Raw genomic sequence first — 23,998 nt, forward strand, 5'->3', positions numbered from 1 at the left:
CGAATGCACCAGTATACAACTTTTAAAAACATAATCAGGAATTACAATTTCCATATGTTGATAGACATCATGAATTGATCTTAACCAGTTCAACAATCTACTTATAAAAATACGACCTGGCCTAACACAGGCTGTAACAAAACAAAGTTTACCAATAAGAGATTGTAATTCTCTAAGAGTAGCTTTGACTTAAGTAACCATGAAATTATCAAACTTTTAATTTCATCTAACCTTTCATAAGTTACCTCCATAGTCAAGGAGTTTGTATTAAACAAAACTCCTAAAAAACCCATTTCTTCAGAGGGTGTATAAGCGCCTCTGTTTCGTAAAGAAAGAAAGGCAAACTAAGCTTTATCACTAGATTCAACACCCGCTTTATCATCTAAATTATTTAATATGGACATTCCTAAACGAAACATCATAAAAGATATAGCAGTAGTGACACTTTGACAAATAGCTGCAGCATTCCTCAAACCCATTGATAACACCGTATCAAAAATGTGTTTTTTCTATTGATAACACACCAAATTATAATCACCAGGACATATATGGATCTGCCTATAAACTTTATGTAAATCTGATCTATACATCAAACAATTCTTACCCTTACCTTTTATCAAATTCATAAAATCACCAATCCTTGAAAATACTAAATTAATTTCTTCCCCCAAATAGAAATCCTTTTTTATAAAATCATGTACCTGCAGAATCTTTAGGAAAAATTAACTCTTCTTCCAGATGTATATTTTTTGGGAACTGAATTAAGAGAAGATATTTTCATGGAATCACTAAAAATATTAAACTTAAAAGGTCTAATGATTGATTTATTATATTTTTCCTTCCCTAAATAACATGTTATTTTGTAGGGAAATAATTCAGCATCATTATGATTCTTATACTTCCATATATTTTTAGTGAATGAATTCACATCACCATGAAAATCTAGGGAAAACCATACAATAATAAATCTACACCCAAAGTGTATCTATAACCATTTTTTTTATTCTGTTCCAAAATTTAACATGTATTTTATTAGTGACAGAGGGAGTACAACAACCTAAAAATTTGCAAGCCTGAGCTTTTAACTTTTCCATGCAAATCAGCTCCTTTTAAGGATATATATTTAAACTCTGATTTTATTATTTTACAAATATTACAATTTTTAGAATGACTACATAAAGGAACATTTACAACAACATATTTCTGATCTATTTTTTTTGTTTTTCAATTTCAACCTGTTCTAAGTTACTTTTGACTATGTGGGCAAGCACTTAAACTTTCAGGATGTTCTAAATTCATGTTAACCTTCAACCAATATTTGTCTTCCCTTTTCTACCATTAAATGCGAAGTAGAATTATGTAGTCATTTATTCTTTTGATAAAACGGGCAAAACCAGACTTTATCTTTTGCAACTAGATCTTCCTTAATTTTTAACTCGACCTTTTAGAAAAATAGTTGAGTTTTTCAAAGAAGCTCTGGCTAACACGTTGGATTCTACATGATGAAAGCCCCCCCCCCCCCCCACACACACACTTTATATGTCCTAACTCAATTCCTCTTAAAATAGCTGCGTATCATGATTTTAAAATAGTGAACTCATGTGAACTGTTCAAATACATTTAACGTTACAATAATTCTAAATTGGCTTCTTTTTCTTTCTTTTTGTTGTTGATTGAGAAAAGATTTCTAATTCCCCTGCCACGAATAGATTTTTTTCTAATGACTCAAAACCAACACTTAAATTTACATCCTCATATCTCAAAAAGGCATAAGAATACTTTTGTTGAAATTTAACATGATCTGAAGATTTTGATGAAATACCAGACTTTTGGAATATAATTGTTTTCTTATCAAAATTGCATTGGAATCTGTAGAATCATCATGATACATTTTAGATTTTTACCGGATTTTTTTCTTTTTGATTTGCAGCTTTGTTCAGAATCCGAGCTTAAGACTCAGCATCTTAGACTGAAACATTGCCTTGAGCTTAAAATTCTTTTTCTGTCTTGATTCTTGACACTAACAGGACGCTAATTCAGAAGAAAGATCGAAATTCTCGTATCTAAGTTCAGTTTAAGATTTTCTTTTTTGACTTATCTTTGTCTTCAGCCTCAGTCTGTAATTCTTCCTCTTCCCTTACCAACGACTCATGAATACTCTTTCTCGAGTAAAAGAAGTGCCTCGATATACATGCAGTATCTCGTTCCCACGACTAAATTATCTCGCGCGGCCACGACATTGTTCCCTTTCTTACGACCTAATTATCTCTTGCCCCCTACATAGTATCTCGTGCGCCCAAGATATATAAAATAAAGACACACACATGTCAACTTTGTGCCACCGTAGATATCAGTCATGACACACCCAATACAGAAATTTGTTTTAATGAAATTTGTAAAGCAAACTAGTGCCCAGCTTTATGTGTATTCCAATGAAAACTCTGTATGTCTTAGAAACTGTGTGTTACTTTTCATAGAAGAACAAAAGTTGACACTGAATCAAATTCCCTTAATGTATAGATTAAAGTTTTTCAGTACGTATTTACAAAATCAAATTGGTCAAGCGCTGCGCGACTTATTTAGTTTTGTAAAAACGTACTAATAAATTAAAAAAGCTTAGTGTTTTAAAGTATTTTATAACAGGTTGAGAATTAACCAAAGTAAATGTGTAACGATTCATTTGAATTACTGCAATCTTATTGCACAAAGAATTATTTCAAACACTAAAGTAGACTTCTTTTTCATAGTGCTTCATAGAAGCGTATTCGTAAAAACTGTCGTGACGTAATAAAGTTGATATTAATAAAGCCAAATTAAGAGTGACGCTAACACCGAAGTTGAACGCTAACACATACGTAGTGCATACAAGTTAATGTGACGACAGTCAAATGAACGTCATTTGATGCAATTAGTTTCATTTGACATTTTGATAATGTTTGACCAATTTGTTTAGTAAGATTTATTAGCGGATGTAATTTTTGTATTTTATGTTGAAGTTTGATTATTTTATTTTTTTTTTCATCTGCATCCTGCGCTCTTGAAAACACATAAAATTCCATCATAAGCCAGGTGATATATATTCCATATTCACTAACCCTAGTCTTGTTCTATATAACATGGACACTTGTTTTCTTTAACATGGACAAGTGTCTTCTATAACAAGGACACGTGTTCTCTATAATATGGGTTTGACAGGCTCTGCTTTTTGAGCACAGACGAAAGAAAAACTCTTTTCAACAAAATCATTTTCTGACCTTGAACACCTCAGCTCCTGATCTTCCACTACCTTCTCCGCAACCAAGATCATGTGACTGCAGGGTCTCGAACATCTGATAAAAATATACACAAATGTTACCAGTAATGTGACGCCTACAATTTTACAACTTAACACTTTATAGTCGTCCGGTAAGCTCAATAAGTAGAGCGCTGGACTGTAAATGTGGCAACCCGGGTTCGATTCCCGAACGGTGCAGGTCACTTTCGGTGTGACTGATCATGAAATCCTTTCTACAGTCATTCGAACTGTACCACTGTATTAGCATCTACTGTAGAAATCAGTTCCTTGCAAAAATTAAGACAACTAGTGCTGGAAAACTGCTAAACAGCTTGCACAGGAACGAGGCAGTGCCAGCTGACCTGAGCTCTAGGTAATTCAATGTGGCTTACTCTAGGTAATTCAATGTGACTTACTCTAGATAATTCAATGTGACTTACTGCCGTGATCCGGAATGAAAAATACCAACACCACTACATATGCATTTTTATAATTTCAGTCACTTAAATGACGCTTAAAGAGTATAAGCTATACACAACTGTACCTGCTTAAAATTATTGTTAAAGAAAAAAAAGAAAATTTTTAAAGAAGATTGTATGACAAAAAGCTTGTTTATTGCCAAAAGAGCGAAAGGTACATGCACTTATAATCATTTCGCAATGGTAAAAACCCTACCTAAATAGCTGCATGGTATTTTCTTTCGGAACATTTTAGTCTGTTAATGTGTAATTTTCATATGACTGTATAAAATAGCATTTTAGATGTTATTCAATAGTGCTTTTCTTGTTTATCACTTACTTTGTTCTTCCTGAGCACATTCTTATCATTCAGTAAAAGAAGAGCCTTATCAATTATGTTTAGACCCACGTGCATGAAAGGGGTTCCAGAAACAGTCAACGTATTATTGGTTCCCGGCGCAAACTCCGTCTTCTCCGTCGTTACTTTTAGCTAAAAAGTTGAAATTTAAGCTAATGTTTAAACACCACATTGTGCAGAATTAATAGAACGTATATATAAAATATTAAATCTATCTGCCATTGATAGATTCTAGTTTCAGCATACATTAATATACATGCTGTTATGGCATCACCAGAAGTGAAAAGAAACCTTACGGCTGATGTTAGAATCAATTAAATAGTAACTTTTAAAAAGAAACTTAAAATTAACTTGATAGAGACAACAGCGACACATTCATGCATGTTTATACTTATTATCTGTCACATAACTAACCATTAACAGTTCTTGTCAGTGGTGGCATATATAACCACAAACTAGGCGCATTATTAAATCATCGCACATTCCAGCATACTCAAGTGAAGTCAAGTCAAGAAAATTTTCACTTATAACACACATTCCATGTTTACACGTATAAATGTTGTTAGTAATAAATACAATGCCAGTAGAGGCTTTTTGAACATATACAATGAATATATAATTTTAGTGGTAAAATAGTTCGTAAAAAATACTTATGATATCTATGATCGCCACTGTCAGCGTATTTACGCTTGACAGCAGAATAAGATGATCATAAACCTGTCAGCATAATTAGATAAGATACACCTGTCAGCATAATAAGAAGATCATACACCTGTCTGCAAAATGAGATAACCATACACCTGTCAGCAAAATAAGATGATCATACACTTGTCAGCATAATTAGTTAAGATACACCTGTCAGCATAATTAGATAATCATACACCTGTCAGCATAATTACATTATACACACCTGTCAGCATAATTTGATAAGATACACCTGTCAGCATAATTTGATAAGATACACCTGTCAGCATAATTTGATGAGCATATACCTGTCAGCATAATTAGATAAGATACACCTGTCAGTATAATTAGTTGATCATATACCTGTCAGCAAAATAAGGTGATCATACACCTGGCAGCAAAATTACATAATATTGACCTGACAGCATAATTAAGTGATCATACACCTGTTAGCATAATTAGATAATATACACCTGTCAGCATAATTAGATGATCATACACATGTCAGTAAGATTAGATGATCATAAACCGGTCAGCATAATTAGATAAGATGCACCTGTCAGCATTATTAGATAAGATACACCTGTAAGAATAAGTAGATTATGATACACTGTCAGCATAATAAAATAAGATAGACTTGTCAACATTATTAGATGACCATACACCTATCACCAAGATAAGATAATCATACACGTGTAAGCATTATAATATAATCATAAACGAATCAACATTATTAGATAAGGATACACGTATCAACATAATTAGATAATCATACACTTGTCAGAATAATTAGAAAGATAACATACACTTGTCAGAATAATTAGATAGATAATCATACACTTGTCACCATAATTACATAATCATAGATATGTCAGCATAATAAGAAAATCATTAAACTGTCAGCATTATTAGATAGATGACCATAAACATGTCAGCATAATTAGATTATCATACAAACACATAAAAAGCTATCCACATGTGAGTATCGTCAAATAAGCATGCACCATGAGAATTATTAAGTAATTCTTTGATTTACTTACACCTTTACCGCGGCACATCTTTTCAACCTCAAACTTAATAGAATCAGCCACAAGCTCGTGTTTATCTTTATCAACATAAAACACAAGAAGTCTGGCATCAGGTGAGACAAGTTTTTGTAGATCCTTTGTTATTTCTACACTAGCTTGTGTCCCTGCCTCCATATATTTAGTAAAAACTACTTTACCACGTGAAATAATCTGTAATATCAACAGCGAATAATAAACTCATTATAATCATTTAAAAATCTACAACCACCATGATGATGATGATGATCATCATCATCATTTATATACCTACAGTTATCATCATCATCATTAATATGCCTACAGTTATCATCATCAACATCATCAAAATTGCACGATCATACATGTTTAACTATCATTTTACACACCACCAACACCACTTCAAACTCCATCACCACCACCATCATCATTATTAAACCAATCATCATCATTAACATCATTATCATCATCATTATAATTATCACCATCATGTTACATATAACATTAATCATCATCATCATAAATATTACTACAATCATCATTATCATAATCATCATCACCATCAGAAACATTAATGAAATAATCCCACCACCATTACTATCAAAACCACCACCATCATCATCATCATAATCATTATCATCACCATCAAAACAACCATCATCATCAACAATTTTATCATCAATATCATCATCATTTTCATCATCAAAACAAACCTTTTCATCATCATAAAAACTATCATTATCACATATTACTTTTCTATCTTCTCATTCATTTGTATTTATCTGTACAAGCTTGGTCGCCATTCAAAAATAATGTAAAAGGATTCAAACAAAAAATTTGAGTTCATGATCTTTCATATGTGTATATTTATGTGAAATTTAACATACACAAAAAAGCGATTCCGGTGTATGAATCACCTTGTATGTTTGTAAAAGCCCGCATCAACATCGTATTCTTTTCCTGGATAAATAAAATACTATTTTCAAAGTCATTCAATATCTACAATTAAAGGTGTTTTACTTATGCACCCACTTAAATAGCTGGTGAGTATCTAGAAGGTAATTTTAAATTGAATTTCAAATTAGCGATTTAGGCATATTTGGCGTCCCATACACTAGAAAACGAAAGCCGAGTTATAGTAAATACATACAACACACGCACTGTATATATAACATTGCTAACGACGCACTAATACAATCAACATCATATTACGCCGAAACAGGGATTTTACTTGCTAACCTCGTGTGTTTTAAACTTTAAAGCAACAAAAGGGGTCAAAACCACATAACCTCCTGGAGCTAAGAGATTCATAGGCTCTAGTAATTGTAACCCATTAAGTCGCCTCTTACGATCAGGCAGGGGTTATAGTTGCTGCAATTCTGATGCGTCAACTCTTAAATGGCAACCCCTCAGCCACAAGGGGAATAAAAATTAAACCTAATGTACGAAATCACGAATGATAAGCAAGAGTATCGAAAGTTTATTACTGCCCATTTATCTATTATTTCATCGGAAAAAGTCACTTATTTTTAAACTTCCAATAACAAATTAACATGAAAGATATTTCATTTTAGTATCAGTATATTTAAAAAAAACAGAATTATAATTATCTAGTTGAACAAAAAATCATCGCGGGTGTCTTTTTTATTGTAGATAAGACCACATGTAACTTCAGGTCTAAATTAGTTTGAATGAGTCACATCTACATTTTCAACGGTCATATGGTGACAATTGTCAGTTTTACTGGTGGAGGAAGACCTCAAGGCGCCAACCCCCCGTACATTATTTTTTAGGCAAAAGCGGACAACCTGATCAGAACCACCCATGTTCGGTATGGTAGCTGGTAAGTTTAAAGAGAATTTAAAATCTTTCGCGGGAATTCACGCTTGGACACGGACGCCCTATGTTGTAATTAAACATTTCATAATACTCACTGTCTTCACACGCTCAACTTGGATTTGATTTTTTCCAGCGTACGCAGCCACCTCAAACACGTCACTTTCGTATTGACTGTCAGATGTTGATACCTGTGTATTTTTTAGGAAAAATGGCACAACAGTTAATGGATAAATATATACACATGATTTTCTTACAATAGTAATGCCCTTCTTCAATTAAAAAATATGCGACATTTAAGGCAACAATTGTTAAACAAAAACAGTGAAATAGACGCTGCAAACGCGCGAAATTCAAATAGCGGGTAAAATATATCAACGCCTTGAGCGTACTTCGTCAATCTAAAATAACTTTCGCTAGAAAAAATCGTGATATTATTTTATATGTTTGACTAAGTGAGAAAGTGCCTTGTTATAATTCTCAATGAAACTTACAGTAAATGAGATTTTATTTATGTCCTGAGCCGTCTGAAAGATACTTGTTGCCCGGCCGTCGTCGTTTGTTGTCTCTTTTTCCTCTTTTTTGAATTCCCCATTTTCGCTCATTCTAACTAAAAGGTCTTTGCCAGAAGCAGGTTTTCCGTTTACATACTGGACTTCAACCTTAAAATAAAACAACAATGGTAATCTAATCCTAACATGCTGAATGATCTTTTAATCGCTTGTCGATCCTGCGAACAGTTCATTTGAAGATTAAAGGAATTCAACATGAAAATAAAAGGCTATCAACAATAAAGAGCCTGGTCAAACTACATGGAGGTGCTGACTGGTTTGGGTCTAATCTAATGGCAAAGGCTTTCAATGCTTGTTTCCATTAAGTAAAAGTTAAGGATTTCAAGTTTTCACACAGAATATCCAATTATGTAGCGAACATGGTTATCATTGACCGATAAACCCAACCGCCGTTGTCTTAGCCGCAGCTCCATTTCTGGCTCTCATATTACGAGGACGGTCGGCATGTCCACCATTTTCAATTAAAAGTTAACGACTCATTTACAATATTTATATTTGGTAACATAAACCAGTTCATGTACCTTCAAATAATATTCGTAATTTGGCCGGAAGTTCATTTTTGATTTGGTGAACTTGAACACGTATGGATTAATTGTGAAGATGGTTCCGTCGTGACTTCGAGCCTCCTCCTTTCCCGTAGCATTTTCATAAACCATTGCAATCACTTCTAGGCGTTTGTTCGAGGGAAAAGGCTTGTCTTTTAGCAACGGGGAGTTCAGTATATCATCAACTTTAATATTGAATTCTGTCACACTTCCTTCAAACTGGTCGAATTCAAGCTATAAAGAAAAACAGAAAGCGAATTAAGTAAATACCTAATAACAGATGCCATTTGTTTTCTATCAATTAGAAAACTTGTGATTATTCGTACTACAAGATAGTCCCGAGAATGAACTTGATTCAATCATTCAAAACTTTTTGGATTTATTTCTATGGGAAAATTGATTGAAAGCTATAATGACAATATAACCCTTCAATTAACATTTCATCTTCTGCCGGAAAAATTGGAAGAAATACGTCCTACTGTTCGTTTGAAGAAAATGCAAAATATGGTAACTGATCGTGAGTCTATAAACTTTTTTTTCACGGTATGTTCAACCTCATTATGCCTCAGAAATGCTATCATTTTTAATTCACTAACACTTTTTTTTGTATCTTGTTACAGTCTCAAAAATTATATACATTTGCCACATAGATGATCATTTTTATTTTTTTATTTTTTAGCAATGGGTATAATAATAGTTTATGAGTATTTTATATAGAAGTCAAAATACTACATTGTTCTTTGTTTATATATTGCTACTTTTACGACTTATTATATTACATACTAGATAGGACTGATTTTAAGAGAATATGAATGCTAGAGACATTTTATAGTACAAGTTTAATCTTGAGTGTTTTAACCTAATATGGGTATGCTGAAGACGATGAGGGTGGATACCAAGAAAATAAAATTGACATTGTTTAAATCAAATGATTATTCGATATTCTCTAAGTAAATACAATTATTCAGTCCATTTTATAACAATTTTCTTGTAATATAAGTTTAACACGTAAAATTCGCCCCAAAAAACGAGGTTAAAGAGGTCATATTATATTTTTTTTTCGCAAAGCATAAATATTATCATTTAAGGTAAAACTAGATTTCGTTTTTTTTTTAATTATTTCATATTAAAATGTTTAGTAAATGAATTTAATACTGAAGCTTTGACAGAACTTTACTGTGTTATGCAATATGGTCTTATATGTATATTTCACATGAGTTGGGTGCCGTTTTGTTTATATGAACACATGACAGTATTTGTCACAGTCTTAAGCATTGGCTTGGATAAGTTGTTTAGTCTGTTAATACGTTTTCTTATTTTCTTTACTGCTCAATAGTGTATCGAAGGCTATGCCGGTGTTAAAAATAAAACTATCAACGGGCAAATTGAAATAAATTAAAGTATTAGCAATTCCAAAAACGATAGAAATCGCCGTTCAGTTTTAAATTTAAAAAAAACAACACTGATTTCTGAACAATAGAGATAATGTTTAATCTTTAAAGAAAAATATTCCATATACTGTTTACCATTTGGGCTGTAAAAGGCCACACACTGACTTTAAGATTAGCATATGAAAAATAGTTTAATTTTATATAAAGCTAACATAAAAGGCGGATAGCGTGCTCCGTAGGCGCTCCTTTTTGAGTGTTTTTGCCTTTCAATTTCTTATCCGGTGGCATTAAAGTTTGCGTTTTGAATGGCTCATGACAGGCAGGGCTCAGGGTGAAATGGTCGAATATTGTTAATTGTATATGTTTCCATCCAGGGACATCAACAATAACAAAACAGTTAGGTAAGAGAATTGAAACCTATGATTTGTATATAAATTAGTGTTGACTGGCTGGGAGATTCGTCAGAAGACATTCCTATTGATATTACGTTTTTATGGATTCCACTGTAGAACAACAAGGCTATGAGCTGATCTCCTAGGTTGGTATAAGCTATCGGTACTTTGAGCTTTGGACATTCTTTAACAAACGCAACTGTAACGCTTTTATTTCCAAATCCCACAAGAACCAGCAGAACAATATTGAACCCCCGACAAACAGGTTATTTGATTCAGCTGAAAAAGGCCTTAGCATTTATGATGGTAGCTTCAATTATAACAAATCAGGTTTGGACTATAAGGAGTGGCTTAAAAGTAACATAAGTGAACCCAACACTATCCACCAAACCAAACCAGCGGTCTGTTATTACCAAAAAGACTACTAGTATTTGTCCATATTTATTAGGGGGGTAAATGCAGAAAAACATATAGATTAGGAGGTGTTAGCGAAAGAGTGGTGGTAAGAACTGATAAGCAATCATAACACTGTCTTCCTATAACTCTTCTACAACCCTGCACATTGATTATGCTTCAAAGGCTATAAAGAAAAATAAATACATTTTGTATGGGAAGCTCGCTCTCAGATTAAATAATGTGTGTCTTGGGGACATATAGGTTCTGATTCTACCAGTTAGTGATAATGGTTGGAATGGTAGTTATACGGCGTACGGGTTTTAGTAGCTTTCAAAAAGGTAAGTGATTAAGTCACAAATATTTCTTATTCTATAACAATTACAATGGCTTTCTTTAGGTTTTTCCAGGGATCGACTGAATAACCTTATTTTTACATGGGCTTACATGATTACTTCTGATAACTTTCTATTGTCTCATTTAAAAATTGCCAAGGCCTAGCTATTTTGTGTTATATTAAAAATTTGGAAAATATTTGGATAAAACAACATTTGCAGAACTAAGTATTCAAATTTGTTTGTAATTAAATTAATCAACCACACATGTGTGATTATACAAAGCAAATTTTTTATTTGCATTTGGTACTTATGTACATGCATACAATTTTATGTAGCTACAGTAATGGGTTGATGTGTTGATTGTGTGTTTATGCAATGCGAGTTATTTCCCTTTGTACATGAATTTAAAATACATGATTTGTTTACTTTTTCACATCAAAAATATGTTCAACTTGATATGAGTTTTGCATGTATATCGAAAATAATTGATAATGAAAGTGTTAGTATTAATGTATTGAAATGGAATAACGAAGATAGAGACAAGATAGATAATTAAAAAGAATTAATTGAGAATGAAATAACGAACATTGGCACGACTGTAAAAAGTGTAATTAGAAATGATGTTGAATTAGATATAGGTTAACAGAAAATATCAGATGTTTTGTATGAAAAATCATTCAGTATATTTGGAGAGTCAAAACAATTAAGAAATAATACAAAATAACAGAAAGAAAAAATTAAAAAGTTCATGGTTTAATCAAGACTGTGCGAACGCTAGAAAAGAGTTTAAACGTGCAAATAAAAAATATTGTAAGAACAGGTCGAACCAAATATAGAAATACTGGTCAATAAAATACGTCTTTATAGAATAGCTAAGAGGTGTGCACGTACTAAATTTCATTTAAATCAGAACAAGAAAATGTCATTTTTGGCTGGCACGCAGCTACCAAAGTTTTGGAAAGAAATAAAAAATTTAGAAAGAAATCTAGCAAAAATGAACTGTCATCGAAAGATTTTTTGAGAATTTTAAAAACTTATTTTCAAACGAAGAGACATTCAGAAATAATTTCGTTGAGGAACATTTAGATAATAATGATATATTTTACAACAATGTTGAAGAACTTGACATGGATTTCACGATCAGTGACGTGATAAAGGCTTTTTCTTCCCTTAAGAGTGGTAAAAGTGCTGGTATAGATAAACTCATTCCGGAGATATATATAAAATGGAAAACAATTTTAGCACTAATATTATGTAAACTGTTTAATCATATTTTCAATTCAAATAAATATCCTGAATCGTGGTGTAGTGGTATTATTGTACCAATGCCCAAGAAGGGTAATCTAAATGATGTGAATAATTATAGGGGTATCACCCTAACTAGTATATTTTCTAAACTTTTGTCAATATTGTTAGACACGAGGTAACGTAAATGGGCTGAAAGTAATAAAATATTGAAGGATTTCCAGTATGGCATAATTTATTGATTTCAAAAAATGTTTTGATATGTTATACAGAAATGGAATATGATTTTAATCGATTGAATCTGGTGTATCATATAAAGTTGTAACAATGTTACGTTGTATGTATAATTGTGTGAAATTTTGTGTAAGAGCAAATGGTTGCCTGACAGATACTTTTATGAGCTATTTGGGCTTAAAACAATGGGAACCACTCTCACCTCTGTTATTTATTTTCTTCGTAAATGATATGCACGAAAATTCACAAATAGATAATGTTGACACATTTTCATTAGATGATATACATCTTCTTTTACTATTATTTGCGGACGATACGGTTTTATTCTCTTATTCTAAGGAAGGATTGTAATGCCTCCTTAATAAACGTCATATATATTGTACTAAGTGGGGTATTGTGGTGAATATAGATGAAACGGTTGCTATAGTTTTTTAATTTAGAAATGGAAATGAAGATGTAGAAGTATTTTACAATAATGAGCTACTAAGCGTTGTTTAGTCATTCACCTATCTTGATGTTACATTATAGTCTAATGGGAGTTTTTTATCAAGCCCAAAAGGCTTTATCTAATCAAGCACTTAAAGCATTTTACTCTTTAATTCTTTATTTCAATTAATTGCCCTTAATGTCACAAAAAAAATCATTTTTTAATATGGTTTTACCGATTCTTACATATAGTTCAGAGGTATTGGGTTTTCATAAGTCACCAGACATCAAAAAAGTACATTTGAAATTTTTAAAACAAGTTCTTGGTTTACGTCAGCAAACTACAACATCAGCAGTTCTTGGTGAATTTGGACGATTTTATTTCCATTATTAGTTCTGCGAAAAGTCAGAATTGTAAAGTACTTAGGTTTTTCATATCTATGGAATAATGATAATATTTCACTTGTGCATGTTAATACTATTATACAAAGAATTTATGATAAGCACCTAAATCAATGATGTGCTGAACGTAATACTTTCTCATAGTTAGAAAGTTATAATTTGTTTAAAATGATTGAATTTACCCAAGGGAAATATTTTATTTGTGTTGATAATTTAAAACATCGTAAAATGCGTTCAAGATTTATGTGCTTTTCGAAAAAAATTAGCTATTAAAGAGAGTAGACATAGAAATATTGAAAGAAACCAAGGCCTCTGTACAAAATACGTTCGTACAATATGAAACAAATTGAAACTGAATATCACTTTTATTTGTATATCCTTATTATATCGAGTTAAGGAAAACATGTTTACGAAGATACTTTTGCTAATGGCCTAACTTAAATAAATTCATATCATTAATGAAATGTACGAACGAAAATGTAATTGTTAACTTAGCAAAATTTGTTTATTTAGCAATGCAACTAAGAAATAAATTTACTTTATTCATTTGTTTGAAATAATGTACGCTGAAAAAAGAAACATGTATATGCATAATTTACAATGTTTGTATCTTACTTTTCTGTACTTTTTATTGCACGCCCAAAATATTACTTAGCTACGAATATGTATATGTTTTTGTCAATATTTTTTTTGACTTGACTTGACATGACATTATTGATAGAAAACTCGACCATTTTGAAAAAAAACACATCCATTACACATTCTGATTGACTGTTTGACATGGCCATTATAAAGCTTACACTTCACATTGAAATCCAGTGCTTTTTTGTTATTTATAAAATTGTCAATAATTAAGGGTTTGTTTTCATAATGGTCTTGTTATTGGTTGAGCTTGACTTTTAAGCTTGAATTCTTTGTATTTATAACAATGCCATTATAAAAACAAAATCTGATTACAGAAATCATAGAAACACAGCTTTTCACCAATGTTGTTGCTTATGGGTCAAGAAAAAAAAAAGTGGTAATCTCTTGATAGGGCCTTTTAATTGGGATTAAAATATAATCCTGTAGATGCTTATGCAGTTCAGCTGCCTGATATGTATATGCTTATTTAGATGATGCAGGAGTCTCAAGACGAAGTCTCATTCACGAACATCTGGCATGGAATCAGTTCTTCACGGGAGGATACGGTAATTTGCCAGAAATAAGAAAACGTTTAGAAAAGCATAATTAAATCTAACCTCTTTTTCTGGGTGTATCACCAGTTAGTTTTATTTAAATAAGTATTATTGGTTTTAGATTTCAAATGACAATATCAATCATCCTACTTAATATTGCCTGAATTTCAATATTGCAATCATGGAAGAATTGCATTGGGCGGCACTGAGGAGTAACAGTTATCTATTTCAAAATTTATCGGGTTGTTAGTATAGTTTAAAAACCTTGCACGAAGAAAAACCGGCATATAGCATGTATAGTGTTGCGCAACTGTAAAAAGGAATCTAATTAAGTAGCCACCTTCTCTGTATGTTTGTAAAGAGTGCAGGAAAAAATACTTGAAAAAGCTCTATCTAGCAGATAGGGCTTGGAAGAGTGAAGTTGTCACTGCGTAAGCCCTAAATATAGTGATGGTTAAAAAAAGGGGACTTTCTTGAACTTTTATCACTTGCATTATAGTCTCTTAATTAATTCTATTATTTTAATGCCTTTAATTATTCATCTTTTTATTACTTCGCCTATATTGGCCTTTAGAAAATGTCTGCCATCTTGGATTTTTCGGTCATATTGGAAAGGGGATAATAGGAATGCCCTCCGTCGGTTAGTCCGTCCGTCCGATCAAACATTTTGAGTTTAGGGGCTATATAACAGTAAAGAGAACAAAAGAGAACAATAGGTTCATTCCGTGATCAAAGGGTTTAGGGGCTAGTAGCCCTTACGAAAACAAAGAATATAACAAAGAAAATAGCCCCTAAAGCCAAAATATGTGAACGTCCGTCCGTCCGCCCGTCTGTCTGTCTGTCCGTCCGTAACACTTTTGTGTCCGCTCCATAACTTTTAAACCACTGAAATTTGTTTTGAAATAAATTTTTACAAATACTCACCATTATGAGACGATGTGCAGAGCGCAATTATTGGGTTGCTACCCCAGAGGTCAAGGTCACACTTAAGGGTCAAATGTTAAAAACTCTTCATTTCATAATTCATAGTCTAACTTTAACTTTAAATGACATCTCCTCATAAACCTCTCAGACAATTTCATCCAAGCTTCACAGCAATTTTTCTCTGGTAGCCAACTTTAAGAATAGTTAATAGAATATATACCCTTTCATTTAAGCGATAACAGTCAGAGAAGAGGGGATTATACTATACATACTATACAGGCCGCATAGAATGTTAGCTTATTGAAAAGTTAAATGCATAAATCCTGATCGTTCAATTATGATTAAAACATGTAAAACTCTACTCATGCATACATAAATTCAATATTAAGACAATAAAAAAATAAGAAAACAAAGATTGAGATTAATTCTCGATACGAGTGAAACAGCGAAATTTCAAAGTGAATATATTTATTAGATTTTTCTAATGCCAGGATAAAAGCTAAAGTAACTAAATCAAATGTTAATATTTTATAAACACCAATACACACTGAAATTGCCTATTGTAAATTTAATTGGTCATTTTCTAGTTATCTGTGTTATTTTCTGTCATTTAAAAAATTCCGGCGTATTTATGACAAACATGAAAATAAGATTGCCAATGTTTTTTTTAATGATTTTTTTCAAGCTTTATTAGAACAATAGAAGAATACATTCTGTCAATACTTACTGGTTTTTGTTTTCATTATGCCGTATAAAAAATCTTTCAAAGAACCAGTGAAGGATATTATCTTACAAATATTCCGGGAAGAATTTGCAACAGACGATAAGATAATTTTAATATTACAAATCTATTCTTATGATTATAAAAATAAAGTTAGACCTTTTCTTAGAAGCTTATTTCATAAATAAATAGATGTGTTATATAAGCGCAACTGGGCCGTAACATATTTATTAACAGGGTGCATATGCTGTATATACAAGCGGCACTTGGCTGTGATATCATAAATCATAACATTACATCAGATTACGTCACTTATTTTAGTTGTCAAAATGTTTATGGTCCGAATTTGGTTATGGATCACCCTAGGGACTTAATTTGTCATGCCTTACTGATTTGATTCTTCAGAGTCCTACAAACTGCCACAGTCAAAATACGTAAATTTCTAATACAGTTAATACATGTTACGAATTTAAAGTAGAGTATGAATTAAAAAGTATCAAGTTAAAAATATCACTTTATCAGCTTAAATATATTGGTTTGATGTACGATTTTTTTGAGAGTGCTTTTTTTGCCGACACAAATAGTATACAGTCATGTACATTCAAAAGAATTTTTACTTTTTATGCCTAACTTTTTTTTGAAACAACATAGATTTATATTGTTGTTTTTCTTTGTCTTAGTAATGCTTAAATTATTATAATTTTTAATCAACCAGTATCTTGCAATTAATTATTACGCAGCCGTTTTTCGATACTGCAGAATGCTTACATATTTGAAACTCAAAATATCTTTTGGGGTATTGTATATTAGCAGCGACATATAGATACATCATCTACATATCTGGTATCAGCAAGTTAGTACGATTTAACTGCCTAGTAAAATTTTCATTATAAAGAATCTAACGAAAATGGTAATCATGACCAGTTACTCAGCCATATGGTCTACTAGTAAAACAAGTCGTTTACCTTATTATAGTAAACATTTTTATTCATTTGGCCATCCTTTTTATTTAATATCTTCAATTTTCAATTATACAAAATTTTATTCAATCTGCCAATCTTACAAGAGAAAGAAGTTATCTCCTATAAATGTACTTAATCATATTGGCGATGTCCACCGTATCCCCCAATGACGTTATCCAAGGGCGACAACTTTAATACGGTCTTAAATGAATGGCCCTATAATTCCAAGCAAAACTCTGGTTGCCATGGAAACCGAAAGAAAAAACTTAAAATATCTTTTTTAGAAAACAGAAAGGGTTAGAGCTTAAATATCTTGCATGATACATCATCTAGTCAGTGTCTACCAAGTTTGTTCAAATAAAAGATCTTGGGTAAAAATTGGCCCTGCCCAAGGGGATCGTTGTTTTTCCCTTAATGTATATAGTAGAAACTTAAAAAATCTTTTAAAACCCCCAAATAGCTACAGCTCAGATTTTTAGGATGAAACATCTTCTAATGGGTGTCTATCAAGTTTGTTCAAATAAGAGTCATTGGGTTAAAATTGGCCCCGCCTCAGGGGTCTTTGATTTTCCTTATACTGTATGTGTAGAAATATTCGCGGGCTTCAAATTTTCGCGATCTTCGCGCTGACATTCGATCCGCGAATTCATGTTCAGCGCGAATATTTCTACACAAATAATTTCTTAATAGTCATATTTACGCGCATCTATAGAACAATGAATATCAGTGTGTAAACGGCTGCCATAAGATGGTATCCGAGGGATTTTACTGTTATATAAACTGTACATGTAACATTCAGCTCTGTATTTAAATCAGTTTGCTAGTGTATTATTGTTTGACTGATATGATTATCGGATTCTTGTATAAGAATATACATGTTTGAACAATACCATTATTGTTTGACTGATATGATTATCGGATTCTTGTATAAGAATATACATGTTTGAACAATACCATTGCACCACGCTATTTATTTCATAGTCTGAGTCTTCGCATCTGATCAGATAATATTTTGTTTTTCTAAACAAACAGTACAAACAACACAAATATTAACGATTTTAACTGATGAAAACGTGATAAACAAAACACAATTACTCAGTCAACATTTTAACAAATTCCGTGAAAAGATTATCATTCAGTGCTGTTTAAAACTGTGAAAAATCACGCACGTTAACGGACAATTCATTTGTTTGCCATCATTTGTCCGCTAGACAAATTGAATGTCTTTGTTCTGTACAATAGCGTATTGTTTGACACCAGGTGTTGAAAATAACTGTGAAGTCCCACAATGATTGATACGGGTAAAAAGTATGTAAAATTGCATAATCGTGTAAGAGTAATTTCCCTACTTTTTCAACCTGATGGATGTACGCGAATTTATGATTTTCTGCAGTCACCTCCGCGAATTCAAAATAGCGCGAATATTTGTATATACCCCCAAAATGGACCTTTCCGCGAAAATTTGCTTCCGCGAATTTAAATACACATACAGTATGTGTATTGTGAAAACTTAAAAAACCTTCTTTTAAATAACCAAAAAAGCTAAAGTTTAGATATAAAGCTTGTAATATCTTCTAGTGATTGTTTACCAAGTTTGTTCAATTGAAAGCCCTGGGGTTAAAACTGGCCCATCCGGGGGGAGTCATTGTTATTACCTATAAGTATACGTAGCCAAAACATAAAAAATCTTCTTATAAAACCCACAAACAGTTACGGCTTAGAAATTTATCATGAAACATCTTCTTATTGGTATCTACCAAATTTGTTCAAATAAAAGCCCCTAGTTTAAAATTGGCCTTTGCCCAGGAGCCTATATACAGGTGAGCGATTTCAAGGCCATCATGGCCTCTTGTTAAGATATTTTGGCAGAAATTATCACCATTGGCAGAGCACAATAATCAAATCACAACTCTGAAGGTTATGGTCACACTCATGGGTCTAATGTAAAAAAAACATCTATTTTCTATGTCCGCTCTTTATATTATTGACAATTCAAAGGTTTTAAAATTACTTGGCACAAATGATCGTCACCATGACACAATCTGCGGAATTCAACACCCAGGTTGCTACCCCCAAGGTCAAGGAGATATGTTCACCATAACTTTTTTTTACTTTATGGAAGATTTAAAAACACATGGCACAAATAATCGCCATCATGAGACTTTGTGCTTATGATATACATGGCATAACATCAATATCGTGGCTGTAAAAGGTTCACTGCAGAAGGCGATTTAGCTGTCCTTCAGACTGCCTTGTTTTTATTTAAAATTCTGTGTTTGTGTCTTATGTTTAACCAAATCAATCTCAGGCTTTTCCTACCTTAAAAAGTTTTATTTGATATATCACCCATTTATGAAAAAGAAATTTGGAGGCCATATAAGTGGTCACATTAAATGGCCATTGGTCAAGGTGAAGTTTATCCGTTTTGTATCCACTTTGATCAGATTCAGCATACCCTAAATAGGTAAAATAAACCAAGATACCAATTGTACTACAAAATGTCCCTAGTAGAGGATTAAATTCTCAAAATCAGTCCTGTCTTTTAAGGACAAATATTATTTCAGTTGTTTAAAATCATATTGGCTTAAACCCTTAAATCTTAACATTATGAAACATATGTTTGACATATCAAAAGAAATGAAATAAACAAAATATGGATTTTTGTGGCATAATGTAGCATGAAACTTATTTACAGCATTTAGATTGTGATAGGTTCAGATGACTTTCTTTAAGTGGGTCTTATAAATGGACCTGTATGATATGCATTTGTAATAGAATGTATAAAATGAATAATGAAAACGAATCAACGCACCGTTTTTCTGTCCATATTTAGGATAAAGTCACTATCTCCATCCTCCCCTTTCAATTGCAACATAAGCCTTGCATTTCCCTGGACAGGCTTACCGTAGACATATCTGTAAAGAACAAAGTTTGTATTTTTATTTACATATCTTTTTTGGTAGTTGTTACTAAATACGCTACCAGCGAGTTTCCAGCATTTATGAAGGAGCTTACATTCCTTCCTCATATTAAATACTCAACAGCTCACAACGTGATGAAGATGTAAATAATTTTATATAGTCTAATGCAATGTACTATTTTCTGGACATGAACTTCTACCTGGTATGAATTAAAAAAAAAATATATCATTTTTGTAGACTTTTGTAGAGATTTTTCAGGATTCTTCTCTTAAGAGCCTACTTTCCTTGTAAAAGCAGAGTTCGATTTCTCTTTTGGCAAGTCTCTGTTGCTCGGTACTAATATATCATACCTATTAACTTAGTCCATCGTCCTTATTTGGAAAAAAATGAATTAAACACCTAAACAAACTCAAAGGAAAACTTATTTCAAACTCTTATCTTTAAAAAATTAAAGAGTATATGGTATTCTTACTTGGCCGTAACTTTAACAGTTATCGACTTCGTGGTATTTAGGAGGAACTCAACGTCAACGTCAACGGTCACTCCGAACGTTGGAAGAACTAAAATCAATAAAAACTCGTTTTGCAAGAAAAAGCTACAGATCTTTCAACCAATTAGAATGCAAGATTTAAGTACGTAACCATTGAAAAGAAAAACAACATGTGATACCTTAGTGCAGCAAAAGAAAATGCAATGATTTAAGTACGTAACCAATGAAAAGAAAGGCAACTCGTGATACCTTAGTGCAGCAAAAGAACATGCAATGATTTAAGTACGTAACCAATGAAAAGAAAGGCAACTCTTGGTACCTTAGTGAAGCAAAAGAAAATACAATGTATTAAGCACGTTCCGATGAAAAGAAAGGCAACTCGTTATTCATTCGTGTAGCCATTGAGAATACAATCATGAACATTGTTATACAGTTTACGAAACCAAATGAAATGCAATACAGTTTTGGACACAGTGGTGGTAAAAAATCAAACCAAATAGGAAAGAAATATTGAAATTAGTTGAAAATGTCAAATAAGTGAATGTTTTGTTAGATGCAGTTCCGCATAAAACATAATTTCTGAAAATATTTAACAATTATGTTGTTATCAATTTTTGCGGAAAGGTCCACTTTGGGGGTCTATACAAATATTCGCGCTATTTTGAATTCGCTGAGTTGACTGCCGAAAATCATAAATTCGCGTAGACCACTCAGGTGTCAAACAGTACTCTTTTGTACAGAAATAAAAAGACATTATCTAGCGAACAGATTATAGCAAACAAAAGAATGCCCGTTAACGTGCATAACTTTTCACAGTTTGAGTCATAAACATCTTATCATCTGATCAGATCATGTTTTGATTTTTCTGAACAAACAATTAAAAAACACAAACAAACGATTTAAATGACGAATAACTTGGAAAACAAAACACAATTACTCAGTAAAGATTTAAATAAAAAGTGTGAAAGCATATCACACACTGATATACATTGTTCTATAGAAACGCGAAAATATGACTATTAAGAAATTATTGGTGTGGAAATATTCGCGCTAAACATGAATTCGCGGATGGAATGTCACCGCGAAGATCGCGAAAATTTGAAGCCCGCGAATATTTTTACACATACAGTATTTTAATAAAAACCGACTGAATTTCAAAGTGCAGTACATTTTGACTCTGAAACACTAATAAAAATGTCTTTATAATTTTATTATGAATTTAAGACGACGGTTTAATTTCTTCTTATTGTTGTTACTTATGTTACAATCACTCTTCTTATAACAAATCTCACAATCTGGAACATAATATAACCTGAAGTTTATACCCATCATTTAACACCAGATCTACTGGTTTACATATCTTGCACATTGTAGTAGTATCCAAGAGTTGATTATAACCATATTGGACATAATTCATAGCGGTAGTAGACTTCTTTTCTATATAATAATACTATATGTTGATATAATAAAAGTAACAAATGTCAGAATTAAATTATTAAGATAATTTACCATATTCCCGAACTTCAAAGAGGGTGTGTGACTCGGTCTCGAACTAAAAAAAAACAAGATGTCTATATCTAGCAAATATGGAATTCATTTTATCTTTAATTGAAACCGAAGTATAAATGTGATAATAACAATTTTCGTAAACAATCAAATTAAACTTAAAATCAAAATGAATCGTGTATGGATTTTAAATTCCCGTATGTTAACTCTACATAATCATATACTTTATTGCTCACATACAATCTCGATGTAATATTACGACATGTTCAACATGTAGCATTTCCAAAAATGCTAGAAGTCGCCGTTTAGCCAGGTACAGTTTTCATAGTTTTGCGTGAAAAAGGCTGCTTTCTGAACATCCGAGTTAATGTTTATATTAGTGTTCAAATCTTACTAGGTCATTCAATTATTCTTAATATTAATGCAATTTTGTAAGAATTTCTTTTCCTACACGATCTTCATTGTTTAAAAATAAATATGCCTAAAAAATACCTGTCCACCATAATAGGCTCTTGCAGTCCAAATTCCCAACTCAGGGTAAGGGGGTAGTTTGAATGCATTTTCAAAGAATCCTGTATCGCTATAGTTAAACCACCTTCTTCCCAAGGTTAAACTTGAAGGACTCTGAAACGTAAAAAGGGTTAAACAGTTTGTTTGCCATTGATCATCGTTGTTAGACTAATTATTGAACACGTGTCCTTCGCGCCAAAACACTTTCCAAGTCTGAGTATTTGGCTTTCGTGGTTAAAACACGGCAGTGAAATATTTTTTATCTGTCAAAAAGGATGGGGGATACCTTGGGAGTAAGGAAAGGACAAATTATGAAAATTGCCTTGGTGTAAATGAATCCGCCCAAAAGGGATCATGATGAGTATAGCTTCTCTCATGTCACATAACACCGGCTTAATCAGTATTCATTCCTAAACATTTTCTTTATAAAATTTCTATATTGAGGTCTACAAAATTAACTGTGAACTATGATTTTATTATTGAGGCTTTTTGATATTGAGGTCTACAAAACTAATTGTGTACTATGATTGTATAATTGAGGCATATTTATATTGAGGTCTACACAACAAACTGTGAACTATGATTGTATAATTGATGCATTTTTATATTGAGGTCTTCGAATCTAACTGTGAACTATGATTGTATAATTGAGGCATATTTATATTGAGGTCTACACAACTAAAGGTGAACTATGCTTGTAAAGTTGAGACATTTTCATATTGATGTCTACATAACTAACAGTGAAGTACATGTTTGATTGTATAATTAAGGCACTTTTATATTGAAGTCTACAAAACTAACTGTGAATTATGATTGTATAATTGAGGCATTTTTATATTGTGGTCTACACAACTAACGTTAAACTTTGATTGTATAATTTAGTCATTTTTATTATTGAGGTCTACAAAACTAACAGTGAACTACATGTTTGATTGTATAATTAAGGCACTTTTATATTGAAGCCTACACAGCTTACTGTGAACTATGATTGTATAGTAGAGGCATGTTTATATTGAGGTCTACACAACTTAAGGTGAAATATGATTGTATAATTTAGACATTATTATATTGAGGTCTACACAACTAACTGTGAACTATGATTGTATAATTGAGGCATTTTTATATTGAGTTCTACACAACTAAAGGTGAAATATGATTGTATAAGTTTGATAAGTTTATTTCAATAGTTTAGGCA

The 23,998-nt window shown here is 32.0% G+C and overlaps 1 protein-coding gene across 1 annotated transcript in view; it reads right to left on the reverse strand.

The window, feature by feature from the left end:
* LOC132721102 (complement C5-like) overlaps nt 1-23,998 on the reverse strand; it is a 45,364-nt gene that overhangs the window by 16,589 nt on the left and 4,777 nt on the right. The window contains exons 6-17 of the mRNA XM_060705353.1: nt 22,786-22,917; nt 22,297-22,339; nt 20,770-20,857; nt 20,189-20,291; nt 8,747-9,004; nt 8,148-8,315; nt 7,752-7,844; nt 6,715-6,777; nt 6,216-6,224; nt 5,815-6,012; nt 4,073-4,222; nt 3,255-3,329 (exon numbers count right to left, since the gene is read on the reverse strand). Of these exons, the coding sequence (XP_060561336.1) occupies nt 3,255-3,329; nt 4,073-4,222; nt 5,815-6,012; nt 6,216-6,224; nt 6,715-6,777; nt 7,752-7,844; nt 8,148-8,315; nt 8,747-9,004; nt 20,189-20,291; nt 20,770-20,857; nt 22,297-22,339; nt 22,786-22,917 (1,380 nt within the window). The remainder of the gene's footprint in view (nt 1-3,254; nt 3,330-4,072; nt 4,223-5,814; nt 6,013-6,215; nt 6,225-6,714; nt 6,778-7,751; nt 7,845-8,147; nt 8,316-8,746; nt 9,005-20,188; nt 20,292-20,769; nt 20,858-22,296; nt 22,340-22,785; nt 22,918-23,998) is intronic.

Source organism: Ruditapes philippinarum, unplaced genomic scaffold, assembly GCF_026571515.1.
Source record: "Ruditapes philippinarum isolate M1 unplaced genomic scaffold, ASM2657151v2 ctg5167_1_1_1_1, whole genome shotgun sequence".
Taxonomy (NCBI): domain Eukaryota; kingdom Metazoa; phylum Mollusca; class Bivalvia; order Venerida; family Veneridae; genus Ruditapes; species Ruditapes philippinarum.